Consider the following 21,562-nt stretch of genomic DNA (forward strand, 5'->3'; position numbering starts at 1 on the left):
CTTCCTATAACTTGAATCTGACTGAGAACAGATCCTGCCCTCTTCTGTATGACAAGCATTTGAAAAATGCTGCCATATCTTCTTTCAATCTTCTTTTCTCAAGGCTAAACATGTCCAGTTCTTTCAGTCTTTCCTCACAGGGCAAGGTTTCCAGTCCCCTGATCATTCTTATTGCCCACCTCTGAACTTGTTCCAGTTTGTCGGCATCCTTCTTAAAATATGGTGTCCTGAACTAGACACAGCACTCAAGATAAGGCCTAGCCAGGGCAGAATAGAGTGGAACTAGTACTTCATGGGGTTTAGAGACTATACTTCTGCTAATGCAGTCTAAAATAGCATTTGCCCTTTTTTTTTTTTTTTGGCAGCTGCATCACACCGTTGGCTCATATTCAGTTTGTGATTTTTGATAATTCCAAGATTCTTCTTGCCTATAGTATTGTTGAGCCAAGTATTCTGCATCCTGTAACTGTGCATTTGGTTTGCTTTTCTTAGGTGTGGGACTTTGCACTTATCCTTGTTAAATTTCATTCTGTTGTTTTCAACCCAGTGCTTGAGCCTATCAGGATCTTTTTCAATGTTGTTTCCGTCTTCCAAGGCATTAGCTATTCCACTCAGTTTTGTGCCACATGCAAATTTGATAAGCATTCCATGCACCTTCTCATCCAAGTCATGAATAAATATGTTGAAGAGCATTTCCAAACAGTTATCAGCTGCCACGATAAGTGTACTGCACATTCAATAGGCTTAACTTAAAATAAAAGCAGCAGAAGAGATGTGGAAATAACTACTGTAGCAGTTCATACCAAACTTAAAAGTATATTCTCAGCTCCATTTTACACACACACACACACACACACACACAGACACACACACACACACACACACACGTGTGTGTGTGTACACATATGTGTTTGAATTATCAGTAAATGCAGTGTGAAATAACAGAGTTATCAGGAGATGATCAGCCACAAACACACAAAAATAAATGGTTACTTGTCTGTTTCATAAAATGTAGTAATTCAGAAAATAAATCCAATTAAGATAAGCATCCAAAAGACTGGAAATGTAGTCTCCTGTGGAGGAAGGAGGTAAAGCATGGCCAGACATTAATCTGTAAAGTTCTTCTGCAATCTTGAAAACTAAATAAAATGGTAAGACCTGCCAGTGTGGCAACTATTAAGAGCCTACCCTTTCCATGTGGCAATTTCTGAAAAGAAAACTGTGCAAGCAGGAAAACAAGAAGACCAAGTGCAACAAAATCCTTCCACAGGTGGATGAGGACAGCAAAATGACTCTGCATATCCAAAGAGGAAATGAGGGTGACCAGCATCCTTTGCTCTCCTTTACTATGCATTATAGTATTATCTTAAGGATGCTGCAATGCTTTTTTTAAAAGTCTAGTATAAACAACCACATTAGCCTCTCTTGGTCTCCCTAAACTTTAGTGTCCTAAAAAAAAAAATCTAATTATTCCCAGTATCTTTAGAAGATCAGAGCAATTTATTTTTGTCAAATGTGACTGAAGATTAATGGATACAATCAGGAATAATTTGGCAAAAACATATCAAACAGAGAGAAAGCAGAATTTGTTAAGTGAAGCATCAAACTTAATATGAGAGCAAATCCCATGAATGAAGAGCAACAATACACAACTCATTAACCAAATGCCTAGGATGATTTCACACTTCAGAAAGCCAATGATACAATCAATGTATATCGTAAGAAATGGATAAATATAGAACAGCATAAATGTGGCTTTCTTGTATAGTTCTACCAACGTAGAATGAAACCAACATGGCCGATCACAAACACAGGTACAATCATAATTTTCTTCAATTCCAACATTACATCCCAAACAACAAAAACTGGCAGGGAGGAGAAAACAAATAAAAGAAAAACATACATTTACAGAGCTACGATTCTGTGTCACAGCAGATTATTCAAGCCAACCTCAAACAGGTAGTATAGTATCCTGAATATTCTGAAAAATGTTTGGAAAAAGTAAAGCCACATGTGTGAACACTGGCCAGCCACTTTGTTTTAGAACAGAGTGAGCATTAAATAAACTGGGATCTACTGATACATCTCTGCTGACGAACAGTAAATTGGCGTGGGATTTGTGGTTCCTGCCCATTCAACAATAGCAAAAACCTGACTCTTCCACACCCTTGATTATACAATTGAAATGAAAAAAGATGTGGGGAGAATAGGAGGAGTTGGATAGATAATTGTGACCTTCATTCAGTTCTGGTGTTCAAAATAATAATCCATTCCAAGGCTTTGAATTATTTTATTCTAAGTGTAGGCCATTTCTATCAAGCAATAGTTAGTAAATCCGTTTCAACAAGATACACAAAACAAAATAAAAGCAAACAAAAATGTTGTAGCACTTTAAAGACTAACTTGCTAATGTATATTTTAATTTAAGCTTCCACAGAACATCGTCCACTTTCTCAGACATAAAGAGTCAGAAAACAGAGACTTTACACAAGGCTCTAAGAGTGTTTGGTTGTATATTTCACACCTTGTAATGATTTCTGATCCCTATTTGGTGTTCAGTTCTTTTGAAGTCAGGTTCTGTTAACATTCCAACAAGAAACAGAAAACAAAACATCAACTGTGGGTCCTGATGGCAATTTTAATTGTATTTTAACCATTTTGTCTTTTATTGTATTTTAATTGAATTTTAATTGTTGTAAGCCGCCCAGAGACCTTTGGGTAGAGGGGGCGGCATATAAGTTAAATAAATAAATAAATAAAACAAAAGCAAAAACTGAGGTTGTGGCTCTTTAAAGACTAACTGTAAGCAGTAATGTGATTAAGGGAAACAACAGAGGAACAATATGTGGTAATATCAATAATGGAAAACTTCCCCCTTGAGCCTTTTTCTGAAAAGAAGGAAAATAACAACAGATAACACCATCATTATTGCTAACGTATTGATAATCACTTAAGAAACCATGACTGGTATTTAATCCATTGATACAGGTGTCTAGCAGTATACATTTTATCTCAGCTGTTCTCCAGATTCTTTTTCTATATGGTTGTTGTAGGTTTTTCGAGCTGTTTGGCCGTGTTCTGAAAGTTTTTCTTCCTAATATTTCACCAGTCTCTGTGGCCGGCATCTTCAGAAACAGTACTCAGAACTCTGTCTGTTGTCTGATGCAGTTTGTGGGCTAATTGAGTATTTATAGCTATGGGTTCAGCTTTTTCTCATTTTTCAGGAGAATGGGTGATTATGGTGATCAGTGTGTTTTTTGTTGTGGGTGTATTGTTGTGATAAGGTGGAGAGATGACCTGTCACTGTGATTGATGGGTATCATTAGCTGGTCTTTTGTGTGCAGTGATCACCCCTCCTTGCAGCCAGGTAGAGTTCGTTGACCTTTTTTTTAAAAAAAAATTATTATCTAAAACATAAACATAAAATACACAAATCAAAATACAATTTAACTGTGTTCCCCACCACTGTTCCCAAGCCAGCTTTTTGTCCTTTTCAGGAGATTGGGTGATTATAGTGGTTTTTTTGTTATGGTTGATAAGGGGGGGGGGGGGAGAGATGATATATCACTGTGCTTCATGGGTGTCGTTAGCTAGTCTTTTGTGTGCACTCATCACTGGTCCTTGTGGCTGTGTAGTTCGTTGACCTTTTGCAGGCTGTATTTTTCAGTGCTGGGAGACAGGCCTTGTTGAGTTTTAGACTTTCTTCTTTTTTGTTGAAGCTCTGCTGGTGTTTGTGGAATTCAATAGCTTCCCTGTGTAGTCTAACATAATGACTACAGGAGTTGTCCAGTACTTCTGTATTTTGAAATAGGACTTCATGTCCAGCTTGTTTCAGGGCATGTTCAACTACTGCCTATTTTTCCGGTTGGTTTAGTCTGCAGTGTCATTCATGTTCTTTGATTCTGGTGTGGATGCTGCATTTTGTGGTCACAGTATATACCTGGCCACAACCGCAAGGTATCCAATATATTCCTGCAGTTGTGAAGGGGTCATTTCTAAAGTTTTAACTCACCAGAATAGTAACTTTTCTGTCTTGTGAAGGGTATCCTGGTTCGAGAGATTTCTGTGCATTATGATTTCTTGTGTCTGATTTGCTTCCAAGAATCTTCTGCATAGAAATTGTCCTGTTCGTCCTATGTAGAGTGCAGAAGGGCACTGTTGGCAGCAGATAGCATAGATCACACAACTCTTCCTGACCCCATGGACCAGAGCACGCCAGGCCTCCTACCTTCCACTGCCTCCCGGAATTTGATCAAGTTCATGTTGGTAGCTTTGAGGACACTATCTAACAATCTCATCCTCTATTGTCCCCTTCTCCTCTTGCCTTCACATTTTCCCAACAACAGGGTCTTTTCCAAGGAGTCTTCTCTTCTCATGAGATGGCCAAAGTATTGGAGCCTCAGCTTCAGGCTCTGTCCTTCCAGTGAGCACTCAGGCTTCATTTCCTTCAGAACGGATAGGTTTGTTCTCCTTGCAGTTCAGGGGACTCTCAAGAGTCTCCTCCAGCACCACAATTCAAAAGCATCAATTCTTCGGTGGTCAGCCTTCTTTATGGTCCAGCTCTCATCTCCATATATTGCCACTAAAAAACTCCCAAGATGCAGCTGCCTTTTAATTTCATGGCTGCTGTCACTATCTGCAGTGATCATGGAGGCCAAGAAAGTAAAATCTGTCACTACCTCAATATTTTCCCCTTCTACAGTGGTGCCTCGCTTAACAATTGCCCCGCATTACGACAAAATTGCTGTACAATGATCTTTTTGCGATCACAATTGCGACCGCAAAACGATGGTCTAAATGGATTTTTTTCGCTTTGCAACGATCGGTTCCCTGCTTCGGGAACCAATTCTTCTCATTATGACGATCAAAACAGCTGATCGTCGGGTTTTCAAAATGGCCGCCAGGTGCTTAAAATGGCTCCCTGCTGTGTTTAGGGACGGATTCCTCACTATACAGGCAGCGCAAATGGCCGCCGTATGGAGGATCTTCGCTGGATGGTGAGTTTTTACCTCATTGGAATGCATTGAACAGGTTTCAATGCATTTCAATGGGGTTTTTAATTTCATTTTACGATGTTTTTGCTTAATGGCCATTTTCCTGGAATGGATTATCGTCATTAAGCGAGGCACCACTGTATTTCCCAGGAGGTGATGGGACCAGTGGCCATGATCTTAGTTTTTCTGATGTTGAGCTTCAGACCACTTTTTGCGCTCTCCTCTTTCACCCTCATTAAGAGGTTCTTTAATTCCTCCTCACTTTCTGCCATCAGAGTGGTATCATCTACATATCTGAGGTTATTGATATTTCTCCCGGCAATCTTAATTTCAGTTTGGGATTCATCCAGTCCAGCCTTTTGTATGGTGTTTTCTACATATAAATTAAATAAACAGGGAGATAATATAAAGCCTTGTTGTACACCTTTCCCAATTTTGAACCAATCAGTTGTTCCATATCCAGTTCTAACTGTTGCTTCCTGTCCCACGTATAGGTTTCTCAGGAGATAGATAAGGTGATCAGGCACTCCAATTTCTTTTAAGAACTTGCCACAGTTTGCTGTGATCCACACAGTCAAAGGTTTTTGCATAGTCAATGAAGCAGAAGTAGAAGTTTTTCTGGAATTCTCTGGCTTTCTCCATGATCAACATGTTAACAATTTGGTTTCTTTGAAATCCAGCTTATACTTCTGGGAGTTCTCAGCCACATACTGCTGAAGCCTACCTTGGAGGATTTTGAGCACAACCTTGCTAGCGTCTGAAATGAGTGCAATTGTGCGGTAGTTGGAGCATTCTTTGGCACTGCCCTTCTTTCGGATTGGGATGTAGACTGATCTTTTCCAGTCCTCTGGCCACTGTTGAGTTTTCCAAATTCGCAGTCATATTGAATGTAGCACTTTAACAGCGTCATCTGTTAAGATTTTAAACAGTTCAACTGGAATGCCATCACCTCCACTGGCCTTGTTGTTAGACAGGCTTTCTAAGGCCCACTTGACTTCACTCTCCAGGATGTCCGGCTCAAGGTCAACAACCACACTATCTGGGTTGTCCAGGACATCCAGATCTTTCTGTGTATTCTTGCAGCCTCTTCTTGATGTCTTCTGCTTCTGTTAGGTCCCTCCCATTTTTGCCCTTTATCACGTCCATCTTTGCACAAAATACTCCTTTAATAGCTCCAATTTTCTTGAACAGATCTCTGGTTTTTCCCTTTCTATTATTTTCCTCTATATCTTTGCACTGTTCATTTAAGAAGGCCCTCTTGTCTCTCCTTGCTATTCTTTGGAAATCTGCATTCAGTTTCCTGTAACGTCTCCTATCTCCCTTGCATTTTGTCTTCCTTCTCTTCTCTGCTATTTGTAAGTCCTCCTTGGACAGCCACTTTGATTTCTTGCATTTCTTTTTCTTTGGGATGGTTTTTGTTGCTGCCTCCTGTAGAATGTTACGAGCCTCCACCCAAAGTTCTTCGGGCACTCTGTCCACCAAAACTATTTATTTAAATCTGTTCTTTACTTCCACGGTGTACTCATAAGGGATTTGGTTTAGATTATACCTGCCTAGCCCAGTGGTTTTTCCTACTTTCTTCAGTATAAGCTTGAGTTTTGCTATAAGAAGCTGATGATCAGAGCCAAATCAGCTCCAGATTATTATTATTATTATTATTATTATTATTATTATTATTATTATTATTATTATTATTATTATTATTATTATTATTATTATTATTATTATTATTATTATTATTATTATTATTATTATTATTATTATTATTATTATTATTTCTGACTGTATAGAGCTTCTCCATCTTTGGCTGCAGAGAACATAATCAATCTGATTTCGGTATTGCCCGTCTGATGATGTCCTTGTGTAGAGTTGCCTCTTGTGTTGTTGGAAAAGAGTGTTTATGATGACCAGCTTGTTCTCTTGACAAAACTCTATTAGCCTTTGCCCTGTTTCGTTTTGAACTCCAAGGCCAAACTTACCTGTTGTTCCTTTTTATCTCTTGTCTCCCTACTTTAGCATTCTAATCCTCTATAATGGCAGGAACATCTTTCTTTGGTGCCAGTTCTAGAAATAAATCTTCATAGAATTGGTCCATTTCAGCCTCTTCAGCATAGGTGGTCGGTGCATAAATCTGGATGACTGTGATGTTGAAAGGTCTGCCTTGGATTCGTATTGAAATCATTCTATCATTTGTGAGACTGTATCCCAGTACAGCTTTTCCCACTCTTTTGTTGACTATGAGAGCTACTCCATTTCTACCTGCTATTCCTTTTATCTGTTGACTCCCTATGATAATCGTCTGAATTGAATTTGCCCATTCCTGTCCATTTTAGTTCACTGACGCCCAGGATGTCAATGTTTATTCTTGCCATCTCCTGTTTGACCACATCCAGCTTCCCAAGGTTCATAGATCTTACATTCCAGGTTCCTATGCAGTATTTTTCTTTGGAGCATTGGACTTTCCTTTCACTTCCAGGCACGTCCACAGCTGAGCGTCCTTTTGGCTTTGGCACAACCACTTCATTAGCTCTGGAGCTACTTGTACTTGTCCTCCGCTCTTCCTCAGTAGCATATTGGATGCCTTCTAACCTGAGGGGATCATCTTCCAGCGTCATATCTTTTAGCCTTTTGTTTCTGTTCATGGAGTTTTCTTGGCAAAGATACTGGAGTGGCTTAGCAGTTCCTGCTCCAGGTGGATCATATTTAGTCAGAACTCTCCACTATGACTTGTCCGTCTTGGGTGTCCCTGCACGGCATAGCCCATAGCTTCTCTAAATTACTCAAGCCCCTTCGCCACAACAAGGCAGCAATCCGTGAAGGGGGTACCTCAAATAGAGGAGAGGTACAACAGTAAAGAAAGAAAGTTCTAGGTCAGCCATAAATATATTTGCATATTGTGGAGCTATGTGAGTGCCCATGGAGATGCCGCTGATCTGGATCTAGGTTTTATTGTCAAATGTGATCTGAATCTAGGTTTTATTGTCAAATGTGAAACAGCTGTGTGTGAATACAAAGTTGTAGCAGGTGGTGACTATGCGTGCTCCCTCCTTATTTTGAATTATATTTCTGACAGCCTGTAAACCACCCGTGTGTGGGATGTTCGTGAAGAGAGCATCTACATCCATACGATGGTGTTTGTCAGGGAGGTCATGAGGGAGGACATTTCTTCAGAAAGTCTGTGGTATCTCTTACATAACTAGGTGCACTGGTGAATCCAGACATTTTGGCAAAAAACCAAAAGTGACCCCACAAACTTCTGTTCACCCTGCTCTAGTACCTGATTTCTAAACTTTGCTTCCTTTGTGTTATAATTTCTCTTTTTCCTTGTATGTGTCCAGTTTTCCTGATTCATCCATGCTCTTTATTTTAAACCAAAAAACATTGCATCTTTGACAAGCTTATCTTTATCAATAAATGGATACAGGCAGAAAAAATACTATTTTTCTCACATAGAGAGTAATTTATTCTTCCAGTTTTGCCTTAATGCATGTACTTTTGCTGCTGAGGTATGGTGGGGTGAAGGAATAATGGGTAGCTCAATGCTACAAAGGAAAGAAAACATATTTCAATTAATTTGGGGACAAGAATAAAATGTGGCTGAATGTAGAGATGTCCACCAGCTGTCTGGGTGGGGCACAAGCCATAGGCAGAAAAGTGTAATGTAAGACAGGACCCCAGCAAAGGCAGGTGGGATGATGTACATATTTTAAGTGAATGATATGGAACGCCCAAAAAAGAAGGGGGGAGACAGCCTGCAAATGGAATATTTTCAGATGGTCAAACCAAGGAGTAATTGGTCTGAAGAAAAATTTTCAAACATGGTACAACTACAAATAAAGTGAATGCTTTTCAAAAATACATTTTAGAAAAGTCAGGAGAGAAAGAGAGATAACGAGGGATAACAAGGTAAAAACAAAGTCATATTTCAAGAGTACTATTTGGGAATAAGTTTACTCGTGCACTGAATCATATTTTCTAGTTACTTTCAAAGGGAATTTATAAGCATTTTAGAGGCATTTTGACAGGTATTTTTCAAAGTAACAAAAAGTAACGAGCAACAGAATTACTAATAAGTTACGTCCTTTTTCCTTATAAAGCAATTATAACTAATTACTAAACGTTATAAGTAACTAGACCAAGTTACTTTTATACAGTAACTTTCTACGGTTTGTTGCCAATCTGTAATCTTACATTTCAACAAAAGGCAATTTACTATATTTCCTGGTTTTAAGATATGGTTCTGGGATATGTACCAAGATGACATGGGCTTGTTTACGTTTTAAGTTTTTGCTGGGTATATTCCTTGCTCCAATCTAGCATTTAAGAACACTCTAGAATTCACCATAGGCTAGTGATGGGATTTACATTAGCTTGGAAGAACAATGGGAAATGTTGGGTGAAAGAAAAGGGGACCACTCGTGTCTCTATAGTTTGAATGATGTTTCAAATACACATTTAGACCTTGTGGTGGGGAAGGTACCACTTATGTCTTCATTTAGAGAACCCACCTCTCGTAACAGCATCTAAGGCACAACCGCTTCCTGTGGCACCTCCACCTATAACAAGAACATCAAATTCATAGGTTTCCCGCAGGGCCTGTAGATGACTCTCTCTGGAGGGAAGGGAGTCTATCATCTTTAAGGGTCTACATTCAGCAGCTTCAACTGAAGCAAGATGACCCTGGAAGCAGAAAAGACAAAAGTATTCAGAGTTAAATTAAGGACAGAGATTTGGAACTGCATAGTGCTGAGAATGTACAGTGGTGCCTCGCTTTACGATTGCCCGCTTTACGATTGCCCGCTTTATGATGAAACCGCATTACGGTGATTTTTTGCTATTGCAAAACGAGGGTCTGAATGGGGATTTTTCGCTTACGATGATCGGTTCCCTGCTTTGGGAACCGATTCTTCGCAAAACGACGATTTTCAGACAGCTGACTGGCGGTTTCAAAATGGCCGCCGGGTAAATAAAATGGCTCCCCGCTGTTTTCTGGGACGGATTTCTCGCTGCACAGGCACCGAAAATGGCCGCTCTATGGAGGATCTTTGCTGGACGGTGAGTTTCCAGCCCATTGGAACGCATTGAAGGGGTTTCAATGCGTCTCAATGGGCTTTTTATTTTCGCATTACGACATTTTCGTTCTACAGCGATCTGGCTGGAACGAATTAACGTCGTAATACGAGGCACCACTGTATGTGGAATTCTTTGTTGGTACAAACCCATTAACTACCAAGTGTTATTATTATAAATGTCACTTGTTTCTGCTGTTGCACCTGTGGGCATCTAAGCCTTTCTTAAAGTTTAACCAAAGAACACCTTTATTTGGGAAATTTATTCAGACTGGAATTAATAAATACAAATCACAATGTTGGTTATATACTGCATATATGGCGGCAGTGGTGGTGGAGACAGTCTATCTTTACAGGTCTCAATTCACCTCAAATACTTACACTAGTTGGAGTAGGTATAATGAAAAGTAACCAGGCACCTTGATCATAAACAGAGTTACTTAAAATCCTGTGCTCTCTCTATATATGTCTTCATGCACCTAACATATGGCCAACAGGGAGTGGTGTTGTTCATGGCATTTTTCAGCATTTGTGATGGGCTTTCTGTTTTGACAACCAACCACTCAATCTACCAATCACGTCAGTGCTTCTTTTTCTAAAGGACTGTCCTGTTTTGTCTAGGTGCTCTACTATCAAGTAAAACTGAGGCTGATGGAAGGGTTTCTGTGTGTGTTCACAAAAGTATCATCTTTCTTTCCCTCCCTCCTTTCTTATCCGTTGATCTTATGCATAGTAATGTTGGATAGTCTCAGAGCACCAACAGGCTTTCACTGGCAAGTGTAAATAAACTATGGCAGGAAACAGGCTGGTGAATGAAAGAAAAAATTCAGCAAATGTAATTTTAATTTGACAAGCAGCCTGGTAAAGCAAAGAAAAAAGCCAGAGGTGGTTTTGTCCTAGAACGTTCCCATTCTGGAGTGTGTCAGGCTAGCCTCTGAAATATCTTGAAACATGTTAATATGTGCTGCAAAAGAATGACTGGATCTTTTTAACAAACTAAATTTTGATCTTTTACCCTTCTCTATCACATTGTCCAAATTCTTTCTGTTTTCTAGAGGATGGGGAGAATCTGTGTCAAGTTGTCAAGTCAACAGACTTATGTCGGCCTCCTAGGTAAAGGGGAGAATGTGATCACCAAGAATTAGTTGATCACATCTTTTATATACCAAGTCTCCCACAGTGGTAGAAGTAAATAAGAAGACATGGTACTCATAAAAAGCCTTCTCCTGTAGCTTTTCAGAAACCTGATTTTGGATTATGAAGCTGTAACTGTGCTTGCTCCACGCCACACCAAAGGCACAAGTGGCTTCTACACAGTCACAACTGAATGTGATAGTTTGCTAGGCTTTGGTTGTAGGGAAGATGATGCAGACAAACATGAGGCAAAGGTAGCAAACCATGTGCACATTTCAGCTGCACTAAAGGCATCTAGCCTACCAAACTGCAACTTACACCAACACTATTCACTATTTCCCTACACTACCATATTCACATATGCCAGTTCGTATCCCTCTCTTCTAGCTGTGGAAGTCACAGAAATATGACTAGGGCAATTACACATAACTCAAAGTAAATATCACTGCATGTAATAGGACATGACTCTAAGTAGATATGCACTGTGGATTTTCTATCAGTGTTATCTAAAAGATTCTACATTTCCACCTACACTTAGGGAACGGGAATACACATAGGATGTCTACCACACCTTTACAGCTAATAACATACTAATGGCACCATTTTTCTTCAAAGCCACTACAGCTAAGACTGTCACACCAACAATAGTGTGTTGACATAATGGGGAACATTTTAAGAATTACTTTAGTGCTTTCAGAACACAGCATTCTTCTACTTTACTAGGTTTATTTTTTAATAGGGCACAGTATTTTTATTCTATCTGCTAGATTTATCTTGAATTTATTATGTGCTCTCTTCAGTTACTCCTTTTGACTTATATTTCATATTTCTGATGTACAATGCATAGAGATGCTGTTGCTGGGTACTAACAGTTCAGTATGTATTTTATGACAAGTTCAAAATGCTCCCTAAACTGAGAGAAATGATGGCTATATACTGAACCTCTACCCAATTCTGGAAAAGAAATGATCACACCCTTAGTTAAAATCAGGTTATACAATCACTATAGTACTGTGTACACTAAAAATAATTAGTTTAAATGCCTGAGTTATTTTGCCAGATTTGCTTATTTAAAGTTCTTGTTTATCTTTCTTTTTTTTTTAAGGAGATAGTTATGTTTGAATGTGACATTTCTCTATCAATATTTACCCGTGTGGTAAATACAGAATACACAGAAAGATCTCTGTGCTAAACAGCATTAAGTAACTCTGAGAACGGTTACCATGTCAGAAGTGACTTGACGGAGGATGCTAAAGAGTTGAGTCTTAACTGGATCCTAGCTAGGCCAGAGCACTGCATGATCATGCAAGTCAAGATCCTTCCAAGGGACCCTTGAGTTTATTTATATTTATTTATTTATTTATTGGATTTATATACCGCCCCATAGCGCTACAAGCACTCTCCGGGCGGTTTACAATTTTAATTATAAAGGCTACACATTGCCCCCCCAGCAAGCTGGGTACTCATTTTACCGACCTCGGAAGGATGGAAGGCTGAGTCAACCTTGAGCCGGCTACCTGGGATTTGAACCCCAGGTCGTGAGCACAGTTTTAGCTGCAGTACAGCGTTTTAACCACTGCGCCACGAGGCTCTTAAAATGCTAATAGGAAATCTCAAAGAACTGCTAGGAGTCCCCTAAAACAGTGGTCCCCAACTTTTTCCAAACTGTGGACTGGTTGGCGGGCATCTGTGCGGGGGGGCACCCCCTGCTTGAGAGTGGGTGTGGCATGCTTGCAGGTGAGTAGGGCATACTTGTGTACATGCACGGTTGAGTGTGGTTCATTTGTGGGTGAGCGTAGCATGCTCGCATGCACCTACAGGTGGGCAGGGCACCTGTGTGTGCAGGTGGGCAGGTTGTGTGGGCATGTGGGCATGCGTGGGGGGGACTGCATGCTGGGGGCGGGATATCTGTCTCTGTGGCCTGGTCCTGGGAAGCCCACTGCCTGGCAGCAGGACACGGACCAGGGAGAGCTCCATATTTTATAGCCAAGACAAACTCACTTTTCATTTTACAGATGAATGAGAAAGAGTGAAAATTCAGTGCCAGAGTTCTACTCAAAAGTCAACATAGTATCTATATATAGGGACACCGAGAAAAATAAACAATTTGGCATTAAAGAAGTCAGCGACCTAAAAAAAATAGTCTGGTTGAAATCCTGTTCACACAGCTCTCCTATATAAAGTTGATGACATCATCTGCCACAGCAATTTTTCAGAAACAGAAATTTCTGATCCCCATTCCCAGATGTCCCAAGGCTCTCACTAAATTCCTTTCATCATGGAGAAGCCATTGGGCACTACAGAATGGGGAAAGTCATTGCTGGTGGTAAAGACATCTGGTGGCAGTGATTTTCATTAATTAAAAACTCCCCACTCCACCCTGTAGCACCTGTCACGATTCCACATGGCCTCAGCTTGTTTCACCAAACTAAGAGCTCACGCTACGTGCCTTTCAGCTGCTACCAGTTGATTACATCAACAATATCTATTACTAATGATCAAAGTCCAGGCCATATGTCATTGTAAAACAACCAAATAGAAACTGTTTATTACAGATTTTGACAAAACAAGCAATGTTGTTCTTAAACAAACATCTCAAAACTCCCTATCTAAATCTCCCCCTCCTCCTGCTGAATCTCTTATATCTTGTGACTCCGCCCCTCCCACACTCCCACTGGTCTATGCAGATAGTATATGAATGTTAATGACCTGCATGGACGCCCAGCCCCCAATAGCTTTCTCATGATAAAAGGAAGTTCACATGAATCTGAGAAGTGAGAGTGAAATCAGACAGATTTTATTTCTGAAAAATCACCACAGTTGATGACATCATCAGCCTTACATGGCTTAATTTAGGGGAACAGGATTTCAGCCACTAATGTTAGAACTCTCCATGAAATAAATAATAATAATAATAATAACAACAACAACAACAACAACAATAATAATAATAAGTAGTAGTAGTAGTAGTAGTATTTATATGCCACATTTCTCCCAACAAGGGACCCAAAGTGGCTCGCAACATTAAAATTCACAAAATTTAAAAACACAATAAGTTAAATATTAAAAGATGAATTAAACAATGTATGATATAAAATGCAATTAAAAGATTAAAGCATGAAAAAAATAAAAAAAATAAAATTATCTGCTAAAATGGGGTTCAGGGATTCAGTTATAATTGTTAAAAGCCGGCCTGAAAAGATGGGTCTTTAGCTTTTTTCGGAAGGATAAAAGGGAAGGGGCCACCCTGATCTCCCGAGGGAGAGCGTTCCATAGCCTGGGAGCTGCCACTGAGAAGACTCTCTCCCGTGTCCCCATCAGCTGTGCTTGTGCTGGCAATGGGACTGAGAGGAGGCACATATAGTGAGATACGGTCCTTCAGGTAGCCTGGACCCAAGCTGTGTAGGGCTTTATAGGTAATGAGCAGCACTTTTAACTGGGCCTGGAAACGGACTGGTAGCCAATGCAGTTCTTGTAACAGGTGCATTATATGCTCCCCCTAGCTGGCCCCAGTCAGTAGTCTGGCAGCAGAGTTTTGCACCAGCTGAAGTGCACTTATTACGCCGTCTTCATCCACATCTGCTTCCAACAGAGTTTAACACAGAGTTTAACAGTTCCATTTGGGCTCCTCCAGCACCACTGTCACTGCCTCTACAATCAGTTGCACCACTTAGTTAAACTTCAAAGTGAAGCCATTTGGCATTCATTCATTGCTACTCATCTATGTTATCAAACAATTAGTTTTTTTGTAGAAACAGGAAGTTTTTCAACAGAAAAACTGAACGTAGGGACAAGAATTCATTTGGAAAAGGCTGTGCATGCAGCTGTAACATGGCAAGTACAGTGGTGCCTCGCTTAACGATGTTAATTGGTTTAAAAAAACATCGCTATGGGAAAACATCGTTAAGCGAAAGACCATTTCCCATAGGAATGCATTGAAAACCGGTTAATCTGTTCCAATGGGAACGGATTGCTGTCCTTAAGCGAAAATCCCCATAGGAAACATCGCTAAGTGAAACAATGTTTCCCCCAAGGGAAAGCCATTCAAAAGCACTGAAGCCGGACAGTTCAATGGATTTAAATGGGGAAAACAAAAAATCACCAAAAATTAACGAAGACTTAGAAGAAAACCAAATTAAGTTTGCACATGTTTCAGAAGGTGCACTACCGAATCCAAGCATTTAAAACAGGTTTCAAGCATTTTAAGACACTTTTAAATGAGCAAAAACGGACATCGTTAAGTGAAATTCCCCCATGGAGAACATCGTTAAAGATGGGGAAAATTCCTCAAAGAAACCCATCGCAAAGCGAATACATCATTAAACGAAGCAATCGCTAAGCGAGGCACCACTGTAGTTTTCCCTCTTTTAGCTGACTCTCCTCTTGTGTGACTGATTTTGCAATGAGCATACAGTATAGCGGTTGTGTTTGTAGTTCTTCCCAACAGGATTCTGGCTTAAACTTTGTTCAATGGAAAATGTTCTGCTCCACATCATTGATATCAACACATGATCAAGAACCAGTATAAAGCAGGATTCCTTGAAGAAAAGCAAACAGAAGGCCTCCTTGGACTTTATCCCTTTAACACAGGTCAGGAAATGAGCAGGCACAGACTCTGGGAGAGGGCTTTATATGAACCCCCATCTCTCTGTCCAGCTTTTGGCCTTTCTGCAAGCAAGCTGGATATCTGCATAAAAACCTTGTCAGCTAGAATTCTCCATTTCAAATACTGATGATAAAAACAAAGTGTTCAAAATCTTCCTTGCAGTAGAGAAACACGTCTATGGCTTACCCCCTCCCCCCCCCAAAAAGGCCAACTTGTTATAGAATAAATGAGATGTTCCTAGGGGATATACAGTAGGATACAATCTGTGTGCATGCTAATTGAATTATGTCTTCTCTGGGCACTATTGAGTGCTGAAAAGACTCATTTGGAAAAAGCCAAGGACCTCCTGCACTGGCTAGCCAATTAGAGTGTGTCTTGGGGCAACTTCTCTCCTTGCATCTCGCAAGCGTGGAGGTCTTTTGCCCCGTCATCCATGTGATTGGCAGGCAGTATTAAAGAGAGGACAGTTTTGCTGGCAGACATGCCCACAGATTAGATGTGGCAACACTATAAATGGGCTGTCCTCCCTTGCCTCAACCCCTCCAGTTAAATTCCACCTGCTGTCCTACATTGGGTGTGGGTACATAATAGCTGCAAGGGGGCAACACTGCACAATGGATGTGTGACTTGCAATAAATACAGAAATGTAAAAATCATATACTATTCTCTTGTGTGATCCTTTGTCTCAATATACGACAAACCTTTGCTGAGAGAATTCATCTTCTTCCATAGTCTAGTTTTTTGTTTGTTTGTTTGTTTGTTTGTTTTTTTGCTTCTTTAGACGTCATATTTCTTGTAAAGATTCAGGATCATAAATTTGATTGTGGTGGTGAGATGGAGAGAGTGGTTAAGAAGCTCAGACTAAAACCAACATTTTCCTCTTTTTATTTTCCCTCTGCAGCCCCCAACCACACATCCCAGTTCCACTAAGTTGTGTTTATGGATTGCTACTACACAAACTTTTGCTGCCGGAAGAAGCTAAGCAGCTGGAGCAGAAGGGTTCCAGCAGGTCTCCCCAGGCTCGGCTGCAGAGAAGTCCCACCACTTCCCCAATCATCATTCCATTCCAGCTGGGAACAAGGAACAAATGTCTGCAAGTATCAGCCCATCTCTAGATATTCACTCAGGTCTGGTAATTAAATTCTAAATGCCAGGTGCAAACAAAAGTATATTTAAATTTTTTTTTTTTAAGAAAACTGTGCACTCTGAAAACAGCCATGTATTTACTTCACCCTCTAGTTTGCTGAAGGAGTGAATCGCAACCCCAAGAAACTTGAAAATAAACAAAACCCTAAGACACTTTTAACTTGGCTTTCTCTCATACAAAGAGGAATCATCATCTCAGCAGCATCGCCACCATCATTAGCACTTTATAGAGGCTAGGTAGATGCACTGTTCCTTGTCAGAAATGGTGGAGATTAAAGGTCATAAGTGAGGGAGGTTATCAGGCCCCTTCACAAGGTAGGTGACAACATTGCTAGAATCTGAAATGAGAGAATCAAGGAACAAAGGAGGAGGCAAGTAATAGTATTTACCCCTCCCTCTGCCCCTGTTCACAACATCAAGCCCACTCTTGGTTCAATCTCATTCCATGGCAAACACAATGAAACTGTTCTAGAAGAGCGGGAATCTTATATCTTTAGAATAAGGGAGCCACACATTTTTATGCTGAACTTGCATATAGGCCATAACACATTTTCAAAAGCACAATTTCTACTCACATATTTTCTTTTGTACTCAGAAAGTTGCGAGAGGCCAAAAACAGTCGCTACAGCACCTCCTCCAACAAGGATAGCTCCTTTCACTGCCTTTTGGAAAGCCATTTTTTAACTCTGCAAAGAAAAACAGAGAAAAGAGCATTTAAGCATCATAAACATTATAGCAAGGCACCTAACATGGCTAAATCTTCTAAAATCAGAGCGATACGTTTGTTTAAACCAGAAACAAAAAAATCTGTTGAAATAAGTTTGTGTGTTCTAAACAAATGTCTATAAAATGGCAACCACAAGTTCTGTGGAAGTATTCACTTGACTTATTTGCATCCAAACCTTTCCTCCATTTTAGGATGGAATGTTTAATGGCTCAGGCGCTGTACGTTTTCATTTCAAGGTCTTGTGAAGAATTTACGGATTGGCAAATAGATGGGTTAGAGCTGTAGTTAATCCACAACAAGCATGGTAATATTGATGGGAAAAACCCACAAATGATTGCACCCCAGGTCTCAAGAATGATGCTGCTAGCATCATAGCACATCTATTCACTGACTGTAGTGGTTACAGCCATCCCAAAGTATTTTGCAACTGTTAAAAACGTTATTCTGAATAAATGATATTGGCCTTAAAATAAGTCCATGGATGGCAAGTGTTCTTAGAGGTATCACTTGGTTACTCTCAAAAATGGCAGCAATAGGACTGGGAAGGGAGCAGATAGTGCTTGAAGACTTCTCCTAAGTCTTTCTGGCATTTTTACTGCCACTCACCAGAAATAAACACCACAAAGCACTAAGACCTTCAATGGAAAGTACATGTCACAATTAACTTTTTTTTAAAGTACATTTTTAAAAACGCCTAACTATATCACACTGTTTTTTTTTAATTATAGGTGTATAAGAGGAGATGAATTCTTGCACAGAACAAACACACTGCACAGGGAGAAGACCCTGAAGCTACTAGAAGTGATGTCACATGCAGATGCTCACAGACATATCTATAAACTTTGGAGGACGGTTTCTGCTGAGTCAAGAACTATTGGTGGCAATGGAAGAACAGTGGCCTGTTTGTTCCCTTCTACAGCCTTCTCATTGGTTCTGACAGTAGCAAATTGAGGTTTTCCAGGAGTAGATGTTCTTCCCCATGCTCTCCAATGGACAAAGTGTGCCTCTATCAAATGAGCACCATATGATCACAGACATGAGTAAATTTGCTCTACTTCTTTCAAATGCCATATGCCTATACAACCAGGGAACATTTACCTCTGACATTCAGATGTGCACAATGCTGGTATATCACTATGCACAGAACAGTACAGCTGCCAAAACCTCAGATAAACCCTAGACCTGATTTACTTTCTTTCTCACCCTAAATATTTGAGCAACTACTATACATAGAATTCCTTTCTTAACATGGCTGTCACAATGGTACAATGTGGTGAAAGGGAGGAGTCTTTGGTCTTTCAGAGGTTTTGTTCTTTAATAATAACAACAATAATCTTAGAACTGCAGAGCTGGAAGAGACCCTCTGGATCACTGAGTCCAGCCCATGAAGTAGGCAAAGTGGGGAATCGAACTCCAAACTACAGACAGGCATAAACTTTGGTCTGGAGGTTCATGCCCGGTTGTACACATGGCACCACAGATGTCACGTGTTCCCTTCTCTGCTTCCCTGACTGGTTCCCCCACTCACCAGCTGGAGCACACTACTCTCCTCCTCTTCAGTAGTTTGATCAGCCTTAAGTAGGAGTGCAGGCTTCTCTGCCCCGCTTCCTTGGCTGACCACCCATTCAGACAAGGAGGCAGGACAGGCAATCCTGTGCTCCGGCCTGGGATTGGCTGAACAGCCAAAGAGGAGAAGAGAGGCATGCTCTGAATGGTGAGTGGTCATTAGCCAGGGAGGCAGGGGAAGGGAACAAGGTTCGGGCCCATCTCTACTCCCAACCTCTGGCTCCACAGAAGCCTAAACCACTGAGTTATCTAGCAGTTCTGCTGAAGTCAGCACTGCCAGTTATTGGAGTTGCAGGGATTAAAAGAGTTGTACAGTAGTTCAACACATCTGAAGCACCCAAAGTTCCTCACCTGTGATGAAATATTTTTACTAGCAAAATACACGTTTTCTTGCATTTTTAGCAGATAGTATCTAGAACAAAAACATTACATTGTATTTAATATTCTTACAGGGTGACTCAAGAAGAAAGTTGCATGACATGACAGAAGACAGACCAATTCAAGTAGCATGGAACAAGGAAAACGGAGATTAGGCTGTTGAAAAACCCAAGTTCAGATGTTACCAATTTAAAAAAAAAAACTGGTAAGATTCCCAGAACTCTAGTCCAACCTAGAACCTACATCATCTCTGTACTCCAAGGAGAAGTATTTATCATTGCTGGTGCATACCAGGAAATTAATCATAATCTGTTCTCCTCATGTTTCAAAAATTTCTTGCTCAAGCCCATTCATGGGAAGAATTCCCTTAGTATGATGATTAGCTCCCAGGTCTTAATTATTCATTCTGTCTGCACAGAATGAGCCCAATATCATGCTTCTAAACTGCCTCTCCATAGCCTAGGTAGAATATGACAGAAAAACTAAAGAATGTATCAGAAAGTGATGAGAAAGTTCCTAGTGTCTGAACACAGACGTCAATAGTACAAACCAGTCTATTGTGCAGAGAGAAAAGAAAGTTCCTCCCATCTGATAACTTTCCTTCAGAAGAAAATTGAAATCTGAGGGAAATTTCACACAGATGCAATACTTCCACATTAGACTCAGAACACTTTTAAAATATAATTAACTGTGGCAAGTCACACAACATCTATGCGAATGCCAATATAATTCTGGCCATTATACAGTATTTGTCATACGGATGAAACCTATAAAACAAGGCTACTGCATGTTTATCCAGAAGTAAGCCTCTGCTCTTTAAAACTGAATTTACTCCTAGAGAATCATGTCCAGGACTGCTGTCTCAAAAGCATGCCTGACACTGTAGTCCTGTACTCAGAAGTAAGGCTCACCAGATGTTTCTCCAGATGTACTACCTCTTTGGTTTCAGCAAGGAAATGGGTTAACAAGAAAGGCATTTCAGGTATCTCTCCAATTTCCCAAACAACTAAGGGTGTGTTTTATTGCTGTTGTGGTTCCTATGTGCATTCAAATTAGGACTTGCAATGACCGGAACAGGGCTTTCAAGGCAAGTCAGCCTGAGGAGTGGCTTTACCGGTTCCACAGCCCCATGGCTGAGCGGGGATTCAAATTCAAGCCTGAGTCCTAATTCATTACTATATCCACTACACCAAACTGAGTATCGAGGCTGTGGCTAGATGGGGGAAATTATCTCAGCTCGTCTCCAACCAAATAAAGCTCAAAAGGGTGGCCTGCCAGAAACTGAACTAAAACAGAGCACTTCAACTTGCACCACACACACACACAAAAGGAAAAGTGGTCCCTGCTGATGATCCAAAAAAGGTCAAATTCAGTACTGAAAGGGATTGAGCTGGTTCGCAATTAGCTTTATGTCAGGGGATCACATAATAGACTGCACTTCACCATGGCTCTCAGCAGACCAAAATAGGGGATAAATCGCCCTAAAGCTGCCCTCTAAGGTTCTGCATGCTCCTCTCCATCAAGATGTAAAGCAGGATCTGCTAGCTGTGTAGGAATTTTGGTCTAACACACCAAGAGGACATTAGGTTGTGAAAGGCTGGATCAGAGTGTTGCCCAGTACAAAAAATGACTCTTTAAAAAGCAGTATGTGTGTGTTCTGTGCTGTCAAGTCAGAACCAACTTCTAGCAACCCTAAAAGGGCTTTCAATGTGAGATATTTAAGGAGTGATGTTACCACTTCTACTCCCCCAATGAGTTTCCATGGCCAAGTGGGGATTCAAACCCTTCTCCCCAGAGTCCTAGTCCATCACTCTGTCCTCTACACCAAACTATGAATTCAAAAGAGACGAGGTTTTTTAAGGGTTATTGTTATTAGTTTTAATATTTCTATTTTCATTTTTGTTTTGTTATTTTACGAGTTGTAACCCGCCCAAAATAGTGC

The 21,562-nt window shown here is 40.4% G+C and overlaps 1 protein-coding gene across 2 annotated transcripts in view; it reads right to left on the reverse strand.

Moving 5' to 3' along the window:
* The window catches only part of GPD2 (glycerol-3-phosphate dehydrogenase 2), a 105,959-nt gene that overhangs the window by 67,083 nt on the left and 17,314 nt on the right, over positions 1–21,562 (reverse strand). For both annotated transcript variants that reach the window (XM_072982969.2, XM_020801160.3), the window contains exons 2-3: positions 17,525–17,635; positions 9,503–9,674 (exon numbers count right to left, since the gene is read on the reverse strand). In XM_072982969.2, coding sequence (XP_072839070.1) covers positions 9,503–9,674; positions 17,525–17,626 — 274 coding nt within the window. In that variant the 5' untranslated portion in view covers positions 17,627–17,635. The remainder of the gene's footprint in view (positions 1–9,502; positions 9,675–17,524; positions 17,636–21,562) is intronic.

The sequence above is a fragment of the Pogona vitticeps genome, chromosome 1 (genome assembly GCF_051106095.1).
Source record: "Pogona vitticeps strain Pit_001003342236 chromosome 1, PviZW2.1, whole genome shotgun sequence".
Classification (NCBI taxonomy): Eukaryota; Metazoa; Chordata; class Lepidosauria; order Squamata; family Agamidae; genus Pogona; species Pogona vitticeps.